General features: G+C 43.0%; 1 protein-coding gene and 1 long non-coding RNA gene across 2 annotated transcripts; one reads left to right on the top strand and one right to left on the bottom strand.

The window, feature by feature from the left end:
• Nucleotides 1-1,413: 1,413 nt before the first annotated feature.
• Nucleotides 1,414-5,851, top strand: LOC147087155 (uncharacterized). The gene is made up of 3 exons (XR_015075594.1): nt 1,414-1,459; nt 3,231-3,271; nt 4,322-5,851. It is a non-coding gene; the product is annotated as an uncharacterized LOC147087155 (long non-coding RNA).
• Nucleotides 5,852-22,196: 16,345 nt separating this feature from the next.
• Nucleotides 22,197-23,786, bottom strand: LOC147087154 (putative G protein-coupled receptor 139). The gene is made up of 2 exons (XM_085978066.1): nt 23,716-23,786; nt 22,197-23,346 (listed from the first exon to the last, which is right to left on the bottom strand). The coding sequence occupies exons 1-2, from the start codon at nt 23,784-23,786 to the stop codon at nt 22,413-22,415; spliced, it is 1,005 nt and encodes a 334-aa protein (XP_085834192.1). The 3' UTR covers nt 22,197-22,412.
• Between the last annotated feature and the right edge of the window lie 1,381 nt (nt 23,787-25,167).

The raw sequence follows: 25,167 nt of genomic DNA, 5'->3' as shown, positions 1-25,167 counted from the left end.
CAGTGTCACATTGTATCGAATGAATCGAAAAACTCGGTATTCTTAGTCTGGAAGGAGACGGCTGAGAGGTGATGTTGTGGAGGTGGTTAGGGTAGTACATGAGTATGGAGGAGGAAAATCTGCAACACAGCATGGAATGAAATTATAGTTTAGCGGAGCAGGAGATGGGCGCTGTGTACAATGGAAATCCTGCCTGAATTCGACCGTTTCCCACCGGTGGGTTAATTTAAAAGTACCCCCTTTGGGTTCCTTCATAAATCATTGGGTGGTTGTGTCGGGACAGTTATGGTGCTGGGGCACAGGTTTCTGTGTCCAAAAGACTTTTTCAGCTCATTGACTCTACTCTTATTCCTATTTTGTAAACCATTATTTGGCTCAGATTTCTAACACTTACATTTTCTTCTCAGGGAAGTGGAGAAGCAGCAGAGAAATGAGGTGAGATCATTGACTGTTGAATTGTCAATTACAACCACACCTGGCCAAGATAAAACTCAGATGCAGATGTTCAGGAATAATTGTACCCTGTATACTTCACTTCCTTTTCATATTAGAAAGAAACTCCCCCATTCACACTCACGCACACACTCCAACACGCAATTAGACGTATATACATACATACACTCACAAATTCATATACATATACACAGACTGGTATACATAATCACATATATTCACACACAAGGACACATATATTTTCTCATACGTTCAGTGAAAGACACAGATATACGCTCATAATAAAGCATACACTCAAACTCAAACACACACGTATTAAAACACACATACACACACTCAAACACACAATCATAATAAAACACACACACACTCAAACACACAAACAATCACACAAACTCAACCATATTCAAACACTAATCCAGGCAGTTTTCACTTACTTCAGTAATTTTGTTTGCATCTGCACTACATCCCTTTAAATGTGTTTTTGTTCGTTATCTCATTAAACTATAGCCTTTCTCATCTGGGAATCCCATATTAACAACAGCTCAATGAGAGATGAAATCCCTCTTTGTGCTCACTGAATCGATATCGCGAATCGGTTTGTGATGATTTCATCAAATTCTTATTTTTAGCCCAATGGAAATTCTGCTCGCCAAAAAGATTGTCCAACGGGAGGAAATATTCACAAACTATGTAATGGTGCCGCTCCACATGGTGAGAGCAGGAGATAGGTCCTCATTAATCACCCTAGACGTCAAACTAATCATTAGTTCCAGGGTAACAAGGAATAACCTGGCCTGGGAACAGTTGGATAAACACATGTTCCAGGACGTGGGCAGAGAGATACTTCTACATATAACATGGGATCCATGTCTGAAATCCAATCAATACCTGTATCAAGAATTTAATGATCTGTGCCATCGATAATAAAATGATTAATTGACGATATATGTTGTTTTAAGGAACACAGCGCCTCCTGGTGACCAAAGCAGTGAGACCCTAACATGTAAGTTCAGTTTTGTATTCGTACATCCAAAATTCTCCTTTGCATTTAGCTTTTCTTGCAGTTAACGAAAAGGAATGAACACAATATTATTGTTACATTTCTAGTAACCGTTTGTAGACATTTTATTGTATTAGCAAACCAACTGTGAATCACATATACTGTCAATCATTCTGAATCATTTAGTGAATCTGACCAAGAATCAAAATAAACTCTGAATATATATTTTCATCATTCAATGAAAGTGATTTTTCAGACAGGGAGTGATGAGGGAGTGTAGTCAACAGATGCAGAGAGGATAGTCGGAAAGAGGTCGCTGGACCCGGCACATAGATGTAAAACAAACCCCTTTTTTATTCTGACCCACTGTGCTTATTTGTTTCTAATAGGAAATCTGATCATGCATTGTTTTAAATATTTATATATTTACAGTACAGTAGTGTAATAGATGGCAATTGCTGAAGCAAGTGGAGTCGGTAATAGCATCACAGGTTTTTGCAAACATGCTGAGAAGCTGCACCACGCCACCACTGGTGGATAGATGTAATTACAGTATGCCAAATTTCTGTCGCAGATTTTGATTCCACAAGTGAATCAAGCAGAGGAATTTATCATGAGCAATGTGAAGCAACTAATTACAATCGGAAGTGCGATTTATAAAGAGCACAAAAGATTTGTATGGTATTGCTCATCGAATTCGCAGTGCAATAGGCATGTGGAGTCCGGGCTAAGTAGAGTCTTCAAGTGCAGCATTGCAGGGTCATCTTCTTAGGGTGTCAGTCGGAACCGAGGATGACTTGCTTCCACACTAAAAATTAGTTCTCAGGTGACTACACGCTCTGTCAAAGGTGGGGCAGACGGTGGTTGAAGGGGTGGGTTGGTGGGCTGCATGGGTTGACGTGCGCTCCTTCCACTTTTTGCTCTTGTAGGGTAGTGGATTACTGGACCGGCGTACACAGATGTAATTAAATTCCAATGTTGGCCGTCTTTCCCTTTTGTACAATACTTCACGTTTTATTGTTATTTAATGTTAAATAGCAAAACCCTTTCAAAGATGTGAAGCTAACACATTGGGTTAGGAGGAGCATCGAACTTCTTCTCCAGTAACGTTTAATGCGTTGTAGTGCCACCCGTGGTTAGATGGTGTAACAACAGTGTGAGACATTTACATATGAAGTTTCCAGAATAAAGGATCACATAGGTTATTATAATGAGAAAAGTTTGAACAAAAAGGATGACAACATTTTAACAACAGCAGGTAAGATTTTGTAGAGAGGTAGCAACATGCCTGTATGATGTAAATATTTCGGAATCAAGTGTTTCCTTATTCAAATAGCTAAAGTTATTATCATGGATAAAAATGCATTAATATTCAACAATCGAGAGTTTAGCACTCATTGAGATCACAGGACAATTCTAGATTAGGCAAGCTATCGCTGCATCAGCGATACTCCGAGAAACATCAAGTCATACGGTGAAAATCTACTGCCCATGTCGAGAGAAACCTCAGCCAACCCATCCACTTCCTGGAGAAACCGAGGAATTGAGAAGGGAAGCTCAGCATAGGAGGTGCATTCACTTCCTAGTGGATAGTCAAATACCCATTGGTAGTTGTCAATGGCCAGCTAGTTCCCACTATTGAGTGTGGAGATGGTGTCCCATCCATATGATGATAAACAAAACCTCCATAGGAATAAAACTCTTTAATAAAAGAGGGAAATGCTCTAAGTATTTAAACATCAATCCATTTGTTATTGTGTTTTGTTTTGTTTAGATGCTGTTCTTAACCTGCAAACATTGCCGAGAGTAAACGCTGTAAGTTAAAAATGCACTGGGATTTTATTTTTCCATTGATGTGGACTTTTATCTCGCTCATTCCATCTCCTGGAACGATGTGTCCAAATATTTGTTGCCTTCAGAGTTCTTCTTCTTTTGAAATATCACAATTGCCTTGTCCAGTAATTAATATACATGAGGACAAAAATGTTTTTGATCACACTTCAATATATCTTTAAACGGCGACAGAATGATGTCCAATGCAGAATAATGAAAGGATCTCTATTTTTCTAAGCGGATTGAACAAATGTATTTGCAATAGAACAATAATATTTGAGGGGTGAGGTGTAGATTTGGGCCCGCTATAGGAACTGAAGGGAAATTACAGAGTTCAATTACCACGAATGCAGCTGCAAACACACTCCTGTACAAGCGAATCTAGGCAGTGTACAGCATTTACAGTTTAACAATTGGTTAATGTCTGGAATATGCAGAGCATTTTGACATAAACAAGATCATTTTCTATTTCACCCACTGAACCAACATGCGGTTTCCACGTCTTACACACAACATCCTAGTATCCCACCTGGAAAGTTAAGTTGTCCCTTCATTTTCCGATGCTGTCAGAGATAGGCGCTGGAACTTTTGGCTTAGAGTGGGCCTAAAACAGTGATCTGGATTCAGCCGCCCATTTTACACCTTACTGATGTCCCTTTCCATCGATGTCAAAGTGATCGGTGGCCGAACCCTTATCGTCCCTTCAGCACCTCTGATCAAGTAGAAAATTCCTCCCGCTCTCTGTTTCCATCATGTCCTGTTGCCCTGCTGCTGCTCGAGTGTCCCTTCTTGTTTTAAACAAACAGCATTAACTGAGGTGAAAACTTCATCTGCAAATGTAACCGTTAGCAGACAGTTAATACCCTTTAGAGCAGTGCAATATTCCCCGTTTAATACTGCTCACTCCAACAACGCTGCTTTTGACATTTTTCGGCTTCTGCCTTGGAGCATCAGCTGATAGAATTTCGCTGAACTGTTACCAGAGTGTAGTTGTTCGATTGCATTTCTGACCATTTGCACCATTCCTTTCAGAGTCAGCGAGACACCGTCCAAAACCTCGGTGAGGACTCCGTCCTCTATGCAGCAGTGAAACTCTAGAAGACCAGGCACATCCATCTCAACAGTACCGGACAATGCCATGGTCATCAGCATTTCACCCATTAAAATATTATTCAGCGAGACTTTGTGTTTGCAAGAAGCCATCTATGGAAATGTAATCTGTGAGAAATGTCTGACCCCAGTCCAGGTATTTAGTTTACTTTGTGCGTAATTTAAACAAACATTTTAGAACATGGTAACCAGGAGCCGGCCATTCAGCCCCTCGAGCCTTCTCTATGGAATGAGATCATGGTTGGTCTGAACCTCAACTCGGTTTACCCGGATTGTGCCTAATCATTTGATACGCTGACCTAACAAAACTTTTCAATCCCTCTCTCGAAATCTCCTATTGTCCCCCAGCACAGAGCCTTTCTGCGGGTAAACTTCTAAATTTCTGCAAAACTTCGCGTGAAGATGTGCTTCCTGAATTTGCTTCTGAGCGGCCTACCTCTAATTTTATAATTACCTTGTTATAGATTTCATTACCAGAAGAAATAGATTACCTATAGCCAACCTATCAGATAGTGTAAACATTTTAAGAACCTTGATTAATTTACACAATAATCTCCTGTACTCAAGGGGAAACAATCCAAGTCAATGCAACCTATCCTCAGAATGTAACTCTCTAAGCCACGGTAACATTCTGGTGAATCTGCGCTGCACCCCTTCCAAGGCCAATAGATCCTTCCTGAAGAGCGATGCCCAGAAATGACCGCAGTATTCCAGACCGGGTCTGACCAAGGACTTGTACAACTCAAGTTTAAATTCCATCCTTTTTGCCATGTTCCTTGAGATAATTGTGACTGAATCGCTGTTTCTGTGTAGCCGGGCACAAAATGCAAACTTGGCCCCCAGTCCATGAATTTGAATAATCGATTAACCACCGGATTGGGGGCTATCAATTTCGCCAATACTCTCGGCACCACCTTGCAGCAGGAGGGTAGAAGCGGTGTTTTAGTAAAGTAAAACTTCTTACTAAGCTTGCACATTACAGAACGGACCTCACTTTGGGGAAATTAGAATAGATCAGGAAACTTCATGAACATCTTTGCCCTCTCCGCTACTGCTGGAGTTTCCTCCAGGAAGTCAATTCTGCTCTAAATAATTTGGTGTAAAATATGTTTTTGCTTTTACTGCCTGGGTGCTAAGTTTCACCATAGCAGAGCGCCGAATGTTAAATCTGGCGCAGAGTATCGCGCGCACCTTGAGGAATGGGATTGACTTTCCTTTCACTGATAAAAACGGGGTTTATTATGTTAAAACTGTGCGATTCCCCTCTGCCCTGCCAGAGTTTCCTCTCTGCGCTCTGCCCGGGTGATGCTTTGTTGCAGGAAATAATTATAACTGTTAATGGCATGGAAGATGATTTAATAGCTTTATAATAGCATATGCATTTGAGCGTACAGCAATGTCATGTGTTCAATATCTGAATAAAGGCATTACAATTTCGCAGAAGTCTAATTACACAGTAGTGGTGTTTGTTTATTTACTACAAGGTCCCATGAGGTTTGAAAGTCCAATAAAAACAATTTGCATTTATATCCTTTCCTTAAACGGTCCAACGTGTTTCACAGGAAGGTAATCAGAAAAAAATTGAGATCGAGGTATCTGAGAAGATATATATTCCTTGGCTCACCTAGAGTGCAAAAATCAATCTGTCTCAGCCTTGAATATGCTCAACGAATCAGCATCCACAGCCCTCTGGGGTAGAGAAGTCCAATGATTCATAACCCTCTGAATGAAGTTATTCCTCCTGATCTCAAGAATGAATCTGTTGAACCTTCGTTGCACCACTCCTAAGGCATGTATATCCTTGCTCTGATAAGGAGATAAAAATGGCTGAGACGTTAAACCGAGTCCCCGCTTACTTTCTCAAGTAGACATAAAGTATCCAATGGCACTATTCGATAATGCGCAGGGGCGTTCTCCCCTGTGTTCTGGACAATGTTTGTCTCTCAACCAACATCACTAAAACAAATCATCTCCACCTCATAACAATAGAAAATGCTGGAAAAACTCAGCAGTTCAGGCAACATCCGTGGAGAGAAATTTGAGTTGACGTTTCGGGTCGGAACCATTTTTCAAAATTGAAAAGAAAATAAAATCGATCGAAGGCAGGACTGCGATCGACAAAAGAAGTAAAAGAGACAATAAAAGGTATTCGAAAGCAAACGAGATGGTTATAGGCCGGTGGAGACAAAAGACAGCTGAGATTAGGTGTGAAGTGAACTAGCAGGCAAGAGACAGCTGCCAGGTGAGAGGGAGAAACAGAAGGAAATGCGGGTGGGAAGGAAGACCCAAAACAAACGGGTGGAAAAAATTATAAGTAAAAAAGTAATAGGGGACGAGGTTATGATCTGAAATTGTTGAACTCGATATTGAGTCCGGAAGGCTGCAAAGTGCCTAATCGGAAGATGAGGTACTGTTCCTCGCATTGCACTTCGTGGGACATTGCTGTGCACAAATTGGATGCCGCATTTCTGACATTGCAACAGTGATTGCTCCTCAAACGTACTTCATTTGCTCTACAGTGTTTCCTGAGTTCGTGAAATGGAAGACTTTATTTTTTCTTTCGACTTTAACAGGGTGGAAATACCTTGCCCTTACTAAAGCCCCCACAAAACATACTTTCCGCCCTCTTTCACGTCCACACATCTCCACTAACTGGTGGGTAAACCTGTATCGCTCATGATACACTAGCTCCCAAAGATAAAATTACAAACGTTGTGTGGACCAGCGGTCAGTGATTTGTAAAAGTGAGAACTGAAGATTGGGCTGAAATCTGAACTGTGATTCAGAAAGTGGGAGGACCAATCATCGGCAGCCAATGAGGAACAAGAGGGGCTGCTCGCTCACCGTGGACACCATCACATATTCAAGCACTACCCATTGAACTGAGCTGTTTCTGGTAGCCTGAGATTAACTCCTGCTCCGATATAATTAAATGTTTGGAGGTGATGAGTCTGTGGGAGAGGCGCTCAAAGAAGCAAACAGCAGCCCTTGGACAGCAGCGCTCCTCTCTATCCAAGGTTTGCGTGCTTAGCTGTCAGTGTGGATGTAGCTCAGTGGGAGAGCGCATGCTTTGAATGTATCAAGGTCACGTGTTATAATTTTTAGTCTCTCCAAGCACATTATGACTGTAATTATGAAAATATAATCTCTATTTTCTCTGACAGAGAGCCAGCTGCCCAGCGATACTGATGGCTCACAGCTTTTAAATACTTTTCTGTTCTCAAGGTTTCTGCTCCTCTTTGAACATTTCAAAAACAGGTCTGTGGCATAAATGCAATGACCAAGGTTTAGTTTCCAAGCTGACATCCGATCTTTGAATCAGCAAGTGAGATGGAAGAACCACAGAGCGTCAAACAGGAACTAGAGCTGTGGCTGCTCGCTCAGCATTGTGACGTCACACAATCTGGCCAGTCTGTGACTGTGGGTGAAGAGCAGCTCCGGCCCACTGAATGTTTCTGGAGCCTCAGCTGTTGTAACCTGCTGCCCTCATAAAGCAACATTCAGCAGCTGTGGTTAAAGAAAATGCTTGGAGATGCAACTTAGGCTCGCATACCCCTGAGCTTCATGTCCGGGGCACCAAGCTAATGACATCAAGGATAGAAGGACTGAGTTCCTTACTTTCTCAATACCAACATTCATTTGCTGGACTTAAAATAAGCTCCTTTTTTGCTCCAAGTATGTACTGAATATGTGCACCAAATACAACTGTGGGTGAAGAGAAGAAACCAGGGCTCAGCACAGAAGTGTGAAAGGGGCATTGAGCAGGAAGACATGGGGACTCCTTGGGCTCCTCCCTCAGGGAAAAAGGAGACTAAGAGGAGACCTCAGAGAGGCCTTTATCATTATGAAGAGATAACAACATATAACCATAGAATCTTACATCACAACAGGGGCATTTGGCTCCGTTGTGAGAGTGCCGTCTCTTTGAAAGAACAATCCAATTTAATCCCACAGCCCACTATTTGTCCCATAACTATCCTTCTAAGAACATATAAGAAATAGGAGCAGGAGTAGGCCATTTGGATCCTCGAGCCTGCTCCTCCATTGAATAAGATCATGGTTCATCTTCTACCCCAACTCCACTTTCCTGCACTATCCCAATTCCATCAATTCCTTTAATATCCAAAATTCTATCGATCTCTGTCTTGAATTTACTCAAGGATTGAGCATCCACAGTCCCCTGGGGTGATTAATTGCAAAGATACACCACCGTCTGAGTGAAGAAATTTCTCCTCTTCCCAGTCTTAAATGGCCGTCCCCTTATTCTCAAACTGTGACCGCTGGTTCTATACACTGCAGCCAAATGAAACATTCTCGCTGCATCTAGCCTGTCGAGCCCTGTAAGAATTGTATATGTTTCGAGAGAATATAGGCCTAGTCTACTCAACATATATTAATAGTACAATCCCCCTATCCCAGCAATCAGTCTGGTGAACCTGTGTTTGCACTCCCTCTAAGGCACGTGTATTTTCCCTTAGGTAAGGAGAACAAAAGTTTTCACTGACAGTCTGAATGCTTATCCTCACATATAGCATGTACATTGCACTTGTTGACTAGGATCAGTTTCTGAGGATCCTCGTTCTCTATCTCACATCAGTTCCCTTTAGTCAGTCCACTATCAATCAGACTAATCCCGTTGTAACCCTGTAGCTCCCTACGAGGTGTTACCGAGATCTGGAGCAAACTGTTCAGATGCTGCTGCCGACTTCCTTTCGTTAAGTTTCTGCTCATCTCCCCTGTAAACATTAAAAGAAACTGCAGCAAAGTAGCAATTGTGAAGGTTTTGTGACCAGACCAAAATCCGATGTCCGAAACAGAAAGTGAGGTGGAAGAACGACAGGGAGTCAAACAGGAACAAGAGCTGTGACTGCTCGCTCTGCATTGTGAATACACACGATCCCGTCAGCCAGCGGCTGCTGTGAGCTGAGATGTTGAGGAGTCCGGGTTGATGAAGAGCAGCTCCGGGCCAATTCAATGCTGGTGGAGCCTCAGATGTTGGAACAACTTGCTGCCCTCATGAAAAGTGGATGTTTAAACTAGTGGATGGGGTGCCGAGCAAGCGCACTGTAATCAAGGGAAAAATTAACGGGCACTTGGGAGCTTTAAATTAGTGAAGTAGAGCCACCACGAATTTGTAAAAGGCAGATCGTGTTTGACTAATTCAATTCAAATTTCTGCTAAAGTAACAGGGCGGATTGATGAAGGGAATGCAATGGATGTTGTCTACATGGATTTTAGGAAGGCATTTGACAAATTACCACATAGAAGGCTGGGTACCAACATTGCGCCACATGGAATAGGCAAGTTAGATATGGAATTGGCTTAAGGACAGAAAACATCGTGTTGTGGTAAATGGTTGCCTTGCAGACTGGAGAATCGCAGACAGTGGTGTTTCGCAAGTGTCTGTGTTGGGGCCACTGCTTTTTTGAAATGTTTAAATGACCTGCATATTTGTATACAGAGTAGAATTTCTAAAATTGCTGATGACACCAAACTTGGGGGTGGGTGACAAACAGTGGGGATGATAACAATAGACTGCAACAGGACATAGATAGGCTGCAAAATGGGAAGACAAGTGGCAGATGGAATTTAATACAGAGAAGTATGAGGTGATGCATTTTGGCAGAAATAACAGGGAGGGGCAATATACACTTCATGGCACAGTTTTAAAGAGTGTGCAGGGAGAGAGGGACCTGGGAATTAATGTGCATACGTCCCTGAAGGTGGCAGGATATATTAGGAGTGTGGTTAGCAAAGCATATGGGATATTGGGCTTCATAAATAAAGGTATTGAGTACAAAAGTACTGAAATTATGATGAACGTTTATAAAGCACTGGTTATGCCATAACGGGAGTATTGCGTTCAGTTGTGGCCACCACATTTAAAAGAGGAGTTTAACACAATAGCAAGGATGGATATTAGCACTAATTATGTGGTACCCGTAGGGTTAGAGCTGACACTTACCAAGAGGCAGAAAAAGATAGTGGGAGTTGTATACAAACACCCAAAAAGTAATACTGAGTTTGGGGATGACATTAAACGGGAAATTAGAGAAGCGTGCAATAAGGGCACAGCATTTATCATGGGTGACTTTAATCTACACTTAGATTGGGCTAACCAAATTAGTAACAATACTGTGGATGAGGAAATAGTAGACTGTATACGGGATGGTTTCCTGGACCAATTTGTCGAGGAAACAACTAGAGATCAGACCATCTTAGACTGGGTATTACGTAATGAGAACGGATTAATTAGCAATGGTGTTGTGTCCGGCCCCCTGGGGAGGAGCGATCATAATATGATAGAATTCTTCATTAAGGTGGAGAGTGAAATAATTGAATCAGAGACTAGAGCCCTGAATTTAAATAAAGGAAACTACGATGTTATGAGGCAGACAAAGGGATTAATTAATAGGGGGAAAATATAATATGAGAGTAAGCTTGCAGGGAACATCAAAACGTACTGGAAAAGTCTTTATAGATATGTGAAGGGCAAAAGATTGGTGAAGTCAAGCGTAGGTCCCTTGCACTCAGAATCAGTGGAATTTATACTGGGGAACAAAGAAATGGCAAAACAATTAAATACATACTTTGGTTCTGTCTTCACAAAGGAGGACACAAATAACCTTCCAGAGATGTCGGGGAACATAGGTTTGAATGAGAGGGTGGAATTCAATGAAATCAGTATTTTTAGGGAAATTGTGTTAGGGAAATTGACGGCATTTAAGGCCGATAAATCCCCAGGGCTGGATAATCTACATCCTAGGCTACTTACAGAAGTGGCCCTAGAAATAGTAGATGCATTGCTGGTCATCTTCCAAAATTCTATAGACACTGGAATAGTCCCCATAGATTGGATGGCAGCTAAATTAACTCCACTATAAGAAAGGTGGTAGCGAGAAAACGGGGAATTATAGATCGGTAAGCCTGACATCGGTATTGGGGAAAATGCTAGAGTCCATTATAAAAGATGTAATAGCAGAGCACTTGTAAAATAGTGACAGGATCGGACAAAGTCAACATGGGTTTACAAAAGGTTAATCATGCTTGAATAATCTACTGGAATTTTTTGAGGATGTATCTAGTAGAATATATAAGGGAGAACCAGTGGATGTGGTGCATTTGGACTAACAGAAGGCTTTCGATAAGGTCCCGCATAAGAGATCAGCTTGCTAATTTAAAGCACATGGCATTGGGGGGAATGTATTGAATTGAATAGAGAACCGGTTGACAGACAGGAAGCAAAGAGTTGGAATAAACGGGTCTTTTTCCCAGTGGCAGGCAGTGATTAGTCGGGTACCACAGGGATCGGTGCTAGGACCACAGCTGTTCACAATATACATTAATGATCTAGCCGAGGGAACTAGCTGTAATATCTGCACGTTTGCAGACGACACAAAGCTGGGTGGGGGAGTGTGCTTTGAGGAGGATGCAGTGAAACTCCAGTATGATATGGACAGGTTGGGTGATTGGGCAGATGCATGGCAGATGCAGTACAATGTGGGTAAATGTGAGGTTATCAACATTGGTGACAAGAACAGGAAGACAGATTGTTATCTGAAAGGCAACAGATTCGGAAAAGGGGAAGTACAAGGAGACCTGGGTGTCCTTGTGCACCAGTCGCTGAAGGTAAGCATGCAGGTGCAGCAGGCCGTTAAGAAGGCAACTGGTATGTTGGCCTTCACAGCGAGAGGATTCGAGTAAAGGAGTAAGGATGTCTTGCTGCAGTTGTACAGGGCCTTGGTGAGACCACACCTCGAGTAATGTGTGCAGTTTCCGTCGCCTTATCTGAGGAAGGATGTTCTTGCCATGGAGGGAGTGCAGCAAAGATTCACCAGACTGATACCTGGGATGGCAGGAATGACGTATGAATAGAGATTGGGTCAATGAGGCTTATATTCGCTGGAGTTTCGAATAATAAGGGGGGATCCATTGAAACTTATAGAATTCTAACAGGACTAGACAGACGAGATGCAGGAAGGGTGTTCCCGTTGGTGCAGGAGTCCAGAACCAGGGTTTACAGTCTAAGGATAAGGGGTAAGCCATTTAGGACTGAGATGAGGAGGAATTTCTTCACCCAGAGAGTGGTAAACCTGTGGAATTCTCTACCAGAGAAGGCAGATGTGGCCAAATTATTAAATATATTCAAGAAGGAGCTAGATATATTTCTTCAGGCTAAAGGGATCAAGGGATATCACAGAAAGCAGGGACCAGGTTCTGAATTTGGATGATCAGCCATGATCTCATTAAATGGTGGGACAGGCTCGAGGGGCCGTATGTCCTACTCCTGCTCCTATCTTCTATGTTTCTTTGTTTGTATGTTTCTCAGAAGGATGTGAAGACACTTGAGAGGGTGCAGAGGAGATTTAACGGTGATGGGGGATCTTAGTTACAAGGACAGGTTGGAGAAGCTGGATTTTTATCATTACAGCAAAGGAGGTTGAGGTGTGACTTGATAGAGGTGATTGTGACAGGTTTGCCTTGGCTACACGGGGAAAGGCTCTTCCCAACAGCTGATGTTACAATGACTAGGGGACACAGATTTAACCTTTTGGGCAAAAGATACAGGTGGGATGTGCGGAAAAACGTTTTGATTGAGCGAGTGGTGACGATCTGGAAGTCGCTGCCGTTAGAAGAGGCTGGAAGTGGAGACACTCAAATGTTTCTAATGGAGACTGGATAGGCACTTGAGGGAATTAAAGTTGCAGGGCTACGGGGTAAGAGCGGGGGAATAGCACTGACTGGATTTCTCTATAGACAGCCGGCAAGGACGCAATGGGCCGAATGACCTCCATCTGGGCCGTTATGATTCTATGATTATGTTTGAAACGATTGCTTTAAGGATTCAATGCCGCATGCTCCCGAACGGAGATAATCGGCCACAGAAATGTCCTTATGACTGTGTAGGTATGAGGTTAATTTAGAACAAATTGTTTATACAATTAAGTTAATTCACATCTAAAAACAGGCTGTGCAGTGCGATTTTGAACTGAGTGCGTTTTAAACAGAGTAGTGCGAGTTGAGTGAATCAGGGAGTTAGGTGAGGAGTGGGAGGAGGAGTTCCCTTGCTTCGCCTTTGCTTTTCCTAACTTTTCACCCTGTAGGAATTGGTTCTTACTTTACACCAAGTAAAGAGCTTGAGAGCAGGAGCAGTCAAACAACAACTGCGAAACCACTAAAATGACCTCACAACCATGGAAGGAGCTGATTGCTAAGTAGGACCTGGTGACTATATGTACATTCCAGTCGTTAAAGTAAAAGTAAGGTCTATAGTTTAGAATAAGTAGTGTTTAAATAATATAAGGTCCCTATTGTAATTAATGGCCCAGAAATTAGGGTCGGGGGCTTCCCGCGGGTGCAAGCCCCCGACCTACACTTACCTAGCATGCCGACATTTCAGACCTCGGCCTGTGTGGAAGCGTCTGTGGCCTGGTCCAGGTCCCGGCGCGCTGTGCTAGCGTGATCCAGCGACGTAGTTAGTTCGATGAGCCAGCTGGGATCACGTGAGTACTGGGCAACTAATCGGAGGTTGCAAAAGTTCATTCATGAGTTTGATAGTAAGAACTGTCAAACTCATGAAAACTCCGGGCGCCCAAAACAGTACTTAAACTTAAAATAAAAGTTAAAAAAATCCCACTAATTAAATGAACTATTAATAACATTGAAAAACTATTAAAAAAATTATTCAAATTTCGGAAAACATTTTTTTTCACGAAATCGTGTCCAAAAATACACTTACCTTACTGTAAATTCTACTAAAATAATAAACCTCTGGAAAAAAAATTCTAACTTTAATTATTGGACCACTTACCTTTTAAAATGCAGTCCTTATGCCCGATTTTTACATTTCTAAAATCTAAAGACTTACACTCACGGAAAAATCTGTAAAAGAAAACGTAAGTGCAAAGCGCACGCAGAGACTCCCTTGCGCACACGTTCGTTCAGAGGTCCGGAAATGCCAGTTTCCCACGCATGCGCTATGCATGAAAGATACTGGCACTTCCATCGGGTCCACGCGTGGGTACTCCGTCCATACTCACGTGTTGGGACCCGAATTACTGGGCCATTATTCTTTAATTTAAAGAAAGTAAAGGGAGTAAATTAAGAGTAGGGCATGGCAGGGCAACTCGGCAGTGTGGAGTGCTCCTCCTGTGCTATGTGGGAAGTCAGGGACACTTTCTGTGTCCAGGGCGAACATGTGTGCAGGAAGTGTCTCCAGCTGCAGCTAGTCGAAATCCGCCTTTCGGATCTGGAGCTGTGGCTGGGGTCACTGCGGAGCATCCGCAAAGCTGAGACCTTCGTGGATAACATGTTTAACGAGGTGGTCACACCGCAGATAAACAGTGCACAGGCAGACAGGGAATGGGTGACCGCCAGACAGAGTAAAAGAACTAGGAAGGTAGTGCAGGAGTACCTTGGGTCCATCTCCCTCACCAACATATTTTCTGCTTTGGATACTGATGGGGGAGATTGTTCTTCGGGAATGCAGCAAGAGCCAAGTCCGTGGCACTAGCAGTGGCTCAGCTGCACAGATGGGGAGGAAAAAGATTTGGTGAGCAATACTGATAGGTCATTCGAACGTATGGGGAACAGATAAACATTTCTGTGGCTGCAGACGTGACTCCGGGATGGTATTTTGCCTCCCTGCTGCCAGGGTCAATGATATCACTGAACGGCTGCAGGGCATTCTTGAGGGGGAGGGTGAAAATCGGAAGCCATGGTTCACATTGGTACCAAGGACATGGGTAGAAAGAGGGATGAGGTACTGCAATAAGAATTTAGGGAGCTAGGTAGCAGATTAAAAGCAGGACCTCAAAGTTTGTAATCTCTGGATTTCTCCCGGTGCCAAGTGCTAGTGAATAAAGGAATAGGAGGATAGAGCTGATGAATGTGTGGCTAAAGAGTTGGTGCAGGAGGGAGGGCTTAAGTTTCCTTGATCACTGGGTCTGCTTCTGCGGAAGGTGGGACCTGAACAAGTCGGAAGGGATGCTCCTGAACCGGAACGGGACCAAAATCCTTGTGGGGAAGTTTGCTAGTACTGTTGGGGGGTGGTTTAAAATAACTTGACAGAAGGATGGGATACGGAGTGCAGCTATAGAAGGGGCTGCTGCACAGCCAAATATAGAGGAAAAAACAAGTCATCCTGTAAGGCAGAGCAAATATGTAATGGCACAAGGGTGTATGTCAAGGCTGGGTGTCATTTGTATTAAGGCGAGGAGTCTTGCGAGTAAGGCAGCTAAATTGAAGGTGTTGGTGCAACCATGGGGGTAGGAAATTGTTGCTATCACAGAGACATGGTTGAGGGAGGGGCAGGACTTGCAGCTCAATATTCCGGGATATAGAATTTTCTGGCGAGGCAGAGGGGTGTGTAAAAGAGGAGGGCTTGTCACAATATTAATCAAGGAGTCAATTACTGCTGTATGGAGGGATGATATCTTAGCAGGTTCCTCTAATGTGGCCATATGGGTAGAACTTACAAACGAGAATGGTGCCAGCACTTTGCTGGGAGTGTACTATAGGCCCCCAAACAATCAGGGGGAGATAGAGGAACAGATATGTAGGCAAATATCAGAGAAGTGTAGAAATATTAGGGCAATAATAGTAGGGGATTTCAGCTTACCCAATATTAACTGGGATAGACCGACTGTGAAAGGCTTAGAGGGGCAGAATTCTTAATGTGCATCCAGGAGAGCTTTTTCAGCCAGCATGTAGAAAGTCCACCAAGAGAGGGGGCGGTAACTGTACCTAAATCTAGGGAATGTAGCCGGGCAAGTGGTAGAAGTGTTAGTAGGAGAGCATTTTGGTGACAGTTTCCATAATTCGGTGAGATTCAAGGTAGTCATGGAAAAGCAGAAACATGGACCGGAAATAAAGATTATAAATTGGGGGAAGGCCGATTTTTATATGAAAGGGAGGATCTGGCCAAAGTGGACTGATATCAGCTACTTGTAGGACAATCCACATCAGAGGAATGGGAGTCTTTCAGAAAGGAATTAAGGAGAGTACAACGCCAACGTGTTCCCGTAAAGGTCAAGGATGGGTTCAAAAAGCCAAATGAATCCTGGCTGTCAAGCGATATATAAGAATGGATTAGGAATTAAGGGGGGCTTTTGGTAGGTACAAAGGACTAAAAACAGTGGAAGCTCTAGAGGAGTATAGAAAAGACAGGGGCCGACTTAAAAAATAAATAAGGAGAGCAAAGAGGGGGCATGAAAAAACACTGGCGGGCAAAATAAAGGAAAATCCCAAGGTGTTTTTATAAGTATATTAACTGGAAGAGGATAACCAGGTAAAGAGTAGGGCCCATTAGGGACCAAAGTGGCAATCTGTGTAGAGAGCCGGAAGATGTAGTTGTGGTTTTAAATGAATATTTTGCATCTGTGTTCACTATGGAGAAGGGTGATGTAGGCATAGAAATTAGGCAGGGGGATTGTGATATACTTGAACAAATGAGTATTCAGAGGGAGGAGGTGCTAGCCATTTAAGCAGACATAAAAGTGGATAAATCCCCAGTCCCTGGCGCGATGTATTCCAGGCTGCTGTGTGAGTAAAGGGAGGAGATTGCAGGGGGTCTGATATAAATGGTCAGAACCTCTCTGGCCACAGGGGAGGTGCCAGAGGACTGGAGAACAGCTGACGTAGAACCATTGTTCAAGAAAGTTAGTATGGATAAACCAGGGAATTACAGGCCAGTGAGCCCAACATCAGTGGTCGGGTAATTACTGGAAAAAATTCTGAGGGACAGAATTATTCTCCAATTGGAGAGGTAAGGGTTACTCAAGGATAGTCAGCATGGCTTTGTCAGGGGGAGATCATGTCTAACAATTTGATTGCATTTATCGAGGGTGTGACTAGGTGTGTGAATGAGGGTAGTGTAGTTGATGTAGTCTACATGAACTTCAGCAAGGCTGTTGAAAATGTCCCACATGGGAGAATGCTCAAGAAGATAAGAGACCATGGGATCCAGGGTGATTTGGCACATTGCATCCAAAATTGGATTAGTGGCAGGAGACAGTCGATGATGGTCTAAGGTTGTTTTTGCGACTGGAAGCCTGTATCCAGTGGTGCACTGCAGGGATCGGTGCTGGGTACTTTGCTATTTGTTGTGTACATTAATGATTAAGATATGAAGGTAGGAGGTATGATCATTAAGTTCGCAAATGAAACGAAAATTGGTGGAGTTGTAAATAGTGAGGAGGGAAGCCTCAGGCTACAGGACGATATAGGCGGGTTGGTTAGATGGGCAGAACAGTGGCAAATGGAATTTATCGCTGAAACGTGTGAGGTGATGCATTTTGAGAGTAATAATAAGGCATGGGAATACACAATGAATGGTAGGACACTAGGAAGAACAGAGGATGAGATGGACCTTGGTGTGCATGTACATGGTGCATCCCTGAAGGCAGCAGGACAAGTAGATAAGGTTTTGAAAATGGCATATGGGTTACTTGCCTTCATTAGCCAAGGCATAGACTATAGGAGCAGGGAGGTTATGAAGGAGCTTTACGCTGGTTCGGCCACAGCTGGAATACTATGTGCAGTTCTGGTCACCACACTATAGGAAGGATGTGACTGCATTGGAGAGGTTGCAGAGGAGATTCACCAGGATGTTACCTCGACTGGAGAGCTTCAGCTATGAAGAGACATTGGACAGGCTGGCGTTGTTTTCGTTAGAGCAGAGAAGGCTGAGGGGGACATGTTGATGTGTACAAAATTATGAGGGGCATAGATAGGGTAGATATAAAAGAACTTTCCCCCTTATTAGAGTGGTCGTTAACCAGCATGCATAGATTTATGGTAAGTGGCAGGAGGTTTAGAGGGGATTTGAGGAAAAATATTTTCACCCACTGGTTGGTTGAAATCTGGAAATCACTGCCTGAAAGGCTGGTAGATGCAGGAACTCTAAACATTCAAGAAACGTTTAGATGAGCACGTGAAACGCCATAGCATAAAAGGCTATGGACCAAGTGCAGGAAAATGGGATTATTATAGACAGGGCTTGATGACCGGCACGGACATGATGGGCTGAAGGGCCTCTTTCTGTACTGTGTAACTCTATGTATTACTCTATTAATGCCATTACAACGACATCTGACCCTCAACCAGAAAACAGTGACATTGCAGCTGATATACATTCCTTTCTGGTGCAAAAGCACAAAAGGAAAAGAGGCACAGCCATGGCTTACAAAAGAAATGAAGGATTCTAATAAATCCAAAGTGAAGTCATATAAAGTTGCCAGAAAATCCAGCAAGCCTGAGGATTAGAAGCAGTTTAGAGTTCAGCAAAATGTGTCAAGAGATTGATTAAGAGGGGAAAAATATAGTATGAGAGTAAACTTGCAACGAACATAAAGGTGGATTGAAAACTTCTGCAAGTCTGTAAAAAGAGAAAGATTAGTGAAGACAAATGTACGTCACTTACATTCAGAAATGGGTGTAATTATAATGGAGAACAAGGAAATGGCAGTGCAATTAAACAAATACTTTGGTTCTGTCTTCATGGAAGAGGACACAGTTAACTTTCCAGAAATGCGAGGGAACCAAGTGTCTAGTGACAAGGAGGAATTAAAGGAACTTAGTAATAGTAAAAATAGTAGAGCTGGAGAAATTAGTGGGAATGTAAGCTGATAACTCCCCTGTGTGACAATTATTCCTGTTTAACTTTCCTCTACCTCTCTCAGTTTCTGTCTCCATTTGTACAACAATTTCTCACAGCTTTCTCTTGCTCACAAACTCCTATCTTTCTCTTAAGTTGTGCTGAATGTGTGCTGCTTTCTTAATTTATATGCATGTGCCTTTATTGTTTATGGCTTTCGTCCATGTAATTTCCCTCATTATATTGTTTTCTTTCTATTTTCCTCCATCTTATCTTTTGCCGGTTTCTCTTTCTGCCTTCTCAGTGTGTCTGCCCAATAATTTCTCCCTCTCTCGCTCTGTCTCTCTATTCTTCTTTCTCTCTTGTTTCACTATCCATTTCAGCATCTACATCACTTACTCTTTGCATCTTTACCTATATTGATTCGTCTCTTGCAGTGTTTACTTTCTTTACCGTGTTACCTCTGCCTCTCTACGCGCTGCAATCAGTTGAACAAAGACCCAGAAATGGAAAATCGGAGGAAATCCATCGTTTTGCTCTTCAGTATATCTGGCTGTTATATATTATTATGGACGCCCATTGTTGTTTATTTTCTATCTCTCCGTATGCCAGCCCTCTCTTCTTCCTCATCCTCCTGCTTCCCATTGAAACTTTCATTCCCAAATATGTGATCAGCTTTTACATGTACGTTGACGAAACCAGTTTTAATCCTCTGTCCCCTCTATCGCCACCCACTCCCCCCCGCTTTGATGTCGGACTACATTTCCAATATCCTATTTTGGATGAGCCATAATTTTCTCTAAACAAACATTGGCATGGCTAAATGCATCATCTTTAGTCGCAGCCACAAATATTGTATCCTAATCACCAATATCAATCCCTACATTGGGCGTTAGCTGCCAATGATCCTCAGCACCTCTCTGATCATAGGTTCTGCGTTATACACAATAGTCACTCTATAACAAAGTTCACCTAATTCCGCGTCAGTAGCATCGCCGCATCCATCTTGCCACACTGAGCTCAGGCCCAATCTACTGAACTCTCCCCTTAGTACATTCCTCCCATCGCATGGATCAATCTATTAAACCGCCATTGCACTGCCTTGAAGGCAAGTATACCCTTTCTGTATTAAATAGACCAACCCCGTGCGCAGTACTCCAGGTGAGGTCTCACAAAAGCCCTGTAGTACAATTGTAGTAAGAATTCCTTACTCTTGTACTCGACCCCATTTCACTAAAGGCAAACATGCCATTTACCTTTCTAATTGTTTGCTGTACCTGAATGTACAACTGAATTGTCGTTCAAATTACACTTAAAAATGCTTACAACTCAAAGTTGCTGTTTTACTTGAGGGAGCCAAATGCCTCAAAATTCAGTTTTCTGTTTACAGGCTTAATCAGATCCAGTCGAACCATATGCATTTGTTCAAAACTATCACGCTTATAACTTTTTCGCTTACCATTATTGAGGATGAGATAACAGGGCACTTAGAAAATCATAATATGTTTAGGCAGAGTCAACATGGTTTTTTGAAAGGGAAATCGTGTTAAGGAAATTTATTGGAGAATATTGAGATGCAACTGGAAGGGTAGATGAAGAGGAAGCAGGTTATCTGGATGTAGATTATTTGGATTTCCAAAAAGCATTCCACAAGGTGCCACTTACAAATGGTTATGGAAGATAAAGGCTTATTAGGTTGGTGTAAAATACTGGCATAGTTAGAGGATTGGATAACGGGCAGATAACAGAGAGAAGGGAAAAACGGGTCATTTTGCGGTTGGCAGGCTCTTATTAGTGGGGTGCCGCAAGGGTTAGTGCTTGGACCACAAATATATACAATCATAAATAATGATTTACATGAAGGAACCGATTGTAAAGTATTCAACTTGATGCCGATGCAAAGCTAGGTGGGAAAGTCAATTGTGAGGGGGATACACAGATCCTGCAAAGGGATATAGACAGTTTGCGTGTTTGTACAATAAACTGTCAGATGTACTAAAATGTGAGCAAATGTGAGGTTATTCACTTTGGTATAAAGAATAGAAAAACAGAATACATTTAACAGGTGACAAAATATTAAATGTTGAATTTCAGAGAGAATTAGGTGTTATCGTACAGGAATATTAGTTGGTGGGTGAGTAGTTACAGCAGAACCCATGGGGGTTGAGGTTAATTTTTCCTTGTCTTTGCTTGGAGGCTAGTTCCCATGTTAGAATAAAGTTACTCGAGTGAAACTGATCCAAAACCATACATGTTCCAACTGTGGTTTCATACCGCTTTCATTGATTGGGTGAAATCATATATTGGTAAGGGAATATCTGTCACAAGAGCCTTCAACTGCGTCTTAGAGTGTTCAGATCTTAGGACAATAAGAATTGCTGCTGAATGAAATGTCTAAGATATTGTGGAACGCCGTATCACAGTAAATTTCAGATATTGTTTGATGCAGTGAGAGGAAAGTGGCTCCAATTGTCAATCATGCTATTTACACGGCACTCTTATGGGAAGTACTTGTGTCCAGTTTATTTGGCTGGCCTGGTAAGGTCTGTAAAATTATTCCCGCATGAACAACTTGCTGGAAATAGCAATCACTAGCAAGGTCACCCTCTGTGGAGCTGGGTCATGACATTCTTGGACCTCCTTACATTGGAGAGAAAATGGAAAATGGGCGATACGTTTCCAGGTTGCCGCGAGCAACCCATGAATTTAATATTATTTAAATTTATGTTTCGATGCCCGCAGTAGCCCTAACTACAGAAATGAATTGGTTATCTTGGCTCTTTCAGCTGTCGCAGCATCAGCGATGTCACCCACAGACGAGTACTGCTGAGGGGGTGCGAATACTGTCCGGTCTCAATATTTAATGAAGGTTTTCTGAGGAGAAGCAGGCTGGTTACTGGGGGAGTGACGCTGAGTGGTGGTGAAGGATTTTCAGGTCCATTTAGGCAGTACATCAGCCGTTGAGGTAAATTTAGCTGAGAAGAGACAATCTGGGTATTTCCCGTTGAATGAAAGTTACATTTATATTGTGTTAGTTACAGATGATTCAGGTGATGATGTGCGACAGTTCCCTTCTGATGGGAACAGTTGCTCCAATGATACACGATGCTGCATCATCCTTCCAACTGGCCCTAAATCCAGCCAATCAATCATCCTGTGAAACATTAATAATCACCTGGGCATGTTCAGTCAGCATTTATTTTAATTTTCACAGTTAATAACAGGAAAACATTTAATATTATAATCATACATGTGACGTTACATAACACAGTTTGTTAAGGAGAATATATTACAGTAACCTTCGATTTGCAACTTTGCTTAAAATGTTGTACCAATATCAATTGATCCATTAAACAGGTTTTGATCTTTATTGCAATGGCCGATAAACATTGTATGGATAGACATCAGCTATTTCTGTTATTTAAATAATTTTGCAATTAAATGCAGTGGATAGTTTACCCCACTCTTTAGCTCCTCTCTGAATTTACCCTGGGTCAGCACATAAATAAATGTGTTTGTGCAGCAATTGAGAACCTGAAGCATGAATCCCACCGATTCAATGTCATTAGCATAATCATACTGAATGATGGTTGTACGGAGAGATAGAGAATAAACAACAATGGTCGTCCATAGCAAAATAAAACTGCCCGATATACTGAACAGCAAAACGATGGATTTCCTTCGGTTCTCCATCTCTGGGTCCTTGTGATTCTCTCCATTGCTGAGGCCCCGGAGTCCCCTGCGGACTCGACTGGACATTAAAATGTGTCTAGCGGTGAGAACATTGAGCAACAAAATCAGAACGAATGGGACACAGGGGATTAACGTAAGATTAAAGATGTCAAACGCTGCCCAGGCGGGTGCAGTAAAAAAGTCTGCTTTCCAGACACAACCCCGGGGTACGTTCTCCATTATATATTCAGGGTCAAATACAAAGTACCAGGGAATGTTTATTAAACAGCCCAGTGCACTCACTACCCCGATAACAACAGCCGCAGTTTTCTCGGTGCAATATTTTGTTTTCAGCTTCGGACAACAAATGGCCACAAATCGATCGAAGGTGAAAACCACTGTGAACCAGACAGAGGTCGCCGTGGCTGCACAAAGCAAGACTGTATTGAGACAGCACACGGGGGTAATTGTCAAGATTGAAACTGGGAAATAAATTTCAACAATGCAGCTTAATATTACATTCGAACAAACTACCAGGAGATCGGCCGTTGCCATGGCCACCAGGTAGCGAGTGATACATTTGGAGAGACCGCACTTTCCTCGGGACAGGATCACAATCGCCGCCAAGTTAACTGCAAGAGATACACAGATCAGTGAGATTTGTTTCCACTCAGACACACTTTATATCCATCGTTATTACAGTTATTTTGAGTGAAGTTTCAGGTTGCTATTGCACTGATGAATGGGATATCATGTGTGCTCTGTTGCTTCCAATCTGCTCCATCGCTGAAGTCGCATCTTTCTCCAATTTCTCTCCTAGCTCCCCTCATGCCCTCTACGAGCTCAACTTGTCTATGGGACCCACCTGCTGCTCACTTGCTCCTATTCCCACCAAACTGCTGACCACCCAACTTCACTTCCTGGCCCGCATGTTAGCTGATATTGTTAATGGTTCTCTCTCCTCACATACTCTCCCCTCCCCTTCAAACATGCTGTCATGAACAACTGCTCAAAAACTATCCTTGAAGCCTGTGTCCTTGCCAAGTACCGCCCTATCTCCAACATCCCTTTCATTACCATGTCCTTGTTCGTGCTGTCTCCTCCCAAGTCCGTGCCCATCTTTCACAGAATTCCATTTTGGACCACGTCATATCAGCTATCGCCCCCTGCCCGACTTCTAAATCGCCCTTACCAAAGTCAGAATTTGTATTCTATGTAACTGTGTCTGTGGTAAGCTATTCCCTCTCTTCCTTTCCGACCTGTCTCATGCCTTTGTCTGGACAAACCACCTCCAACGCCTCTCCAGCGTCATCCAGCTGGGTGGGACTGCAAACGCCTGGCTCTATTCTTATCTGTATAACCATAGCCTGCAACGGCTTCTGTGCTCGCTCCAACACTGTTACCTCTGGCCCCATCTTATCATCATCTACATGCTACTCATCAGCGATATCATCTGTAAACACAACGTCTTGTTCAAAGGCACGCCGGGGACACCCAGCTCCATCTCACCACCACCTCTCCCAACACGGCACTTGTCCCCATTTTGTCACACCGCTTGTCAGATTGGATGAGGAAAAATTTCCTGCAACATATTATCGGGAAGACCGAAGTCATTGTATTCGTCCCTGCTTTAAACTCCATTCCCAGCCAAAGACTACATCCCGCCCTGGCAAATTTATGAGGCTGGACCAGACCGTGCACAACCTTGGCATTGTAATTGACCCCGAGTTGAGCTTCCGACAACATATCTTCTCCATCACAAAGACTGCCTACTTCCACCTCCGTAACATCACCCAACTCAGCCACTGCCTCAGCTCAACTGCTGCTGAACCACTCATACATGCTGCGGTGGCCTCTAGGATTGATTACTCCAAATCCCTCCTGGCAACACTATCATCTTCCAACCTCATTAAGCTTGAGCTCATCCAAAACTCTGATGCCTGTATCCCAACTCGCAGCAAGGCCCGTTCACCCAGCACCCCCTGAGGTCGCTGATCTACAATTGCTCCCGGTTCATCAAAGTCTAAATTTTAATATTCTCATTCTTGCTTTCAAATCTCACCCTGGCCTCGCCCCTCCCTATCTCTGTAACTTCTTCCAGCCCTACAATCATCTGAGATTTCTGCCCTCCTCCAATTCTGGCCTCTTGGGAATCCTGGATTTCAATCGATCCACCATTGGCGACCGTGCCTTCCACTACAAAAGCAATATGGACTGGGCGCGGTGAAGGTGTAATAGGGACTGGGCAGGCTGAAGGTGCAATGGAAGTGGGCTGGGCGAATTTGCAAATTAAACTGGGCGGGATGAAGGTGCCATAGGGACTGAGCAGTGTAAATATTCAGTGGAAGTGGCCATGGTGAATATCCAATGGATGATGTGCAGTGGAGCTGCAATGGAGAACAGTCTAGATGAAGGTGCAATGGAAACTGGGCGATGTGAAGTTGCAAGAGAGTCTGGGCAGGGTGAATGTTCAATGGACGTGGGCGGGTTGGAGGTGCAA

Source organism: Somniosus microcephalus, unplaced genomic scaffold (genome assembly GCF_052327205.1).
Source record: "Somniosus microcephalus isolate GS21.2 unplaced genomic scaffold, FLI_Smic_1.0 unresolved_chr6, whole genome shotgun sequence".
Classification (NCBI taxonomy): Eukaryota; Metazoa; Chordata; class Chondrichthyes; order Squaliformes; family Somniosidae; genus Somniosus; species Somniosus microcephalus.
Note: the sequence above shows the minus strand (reverse complement) of the source record. Positions and strands in the feature narration are given on the sequence as shown.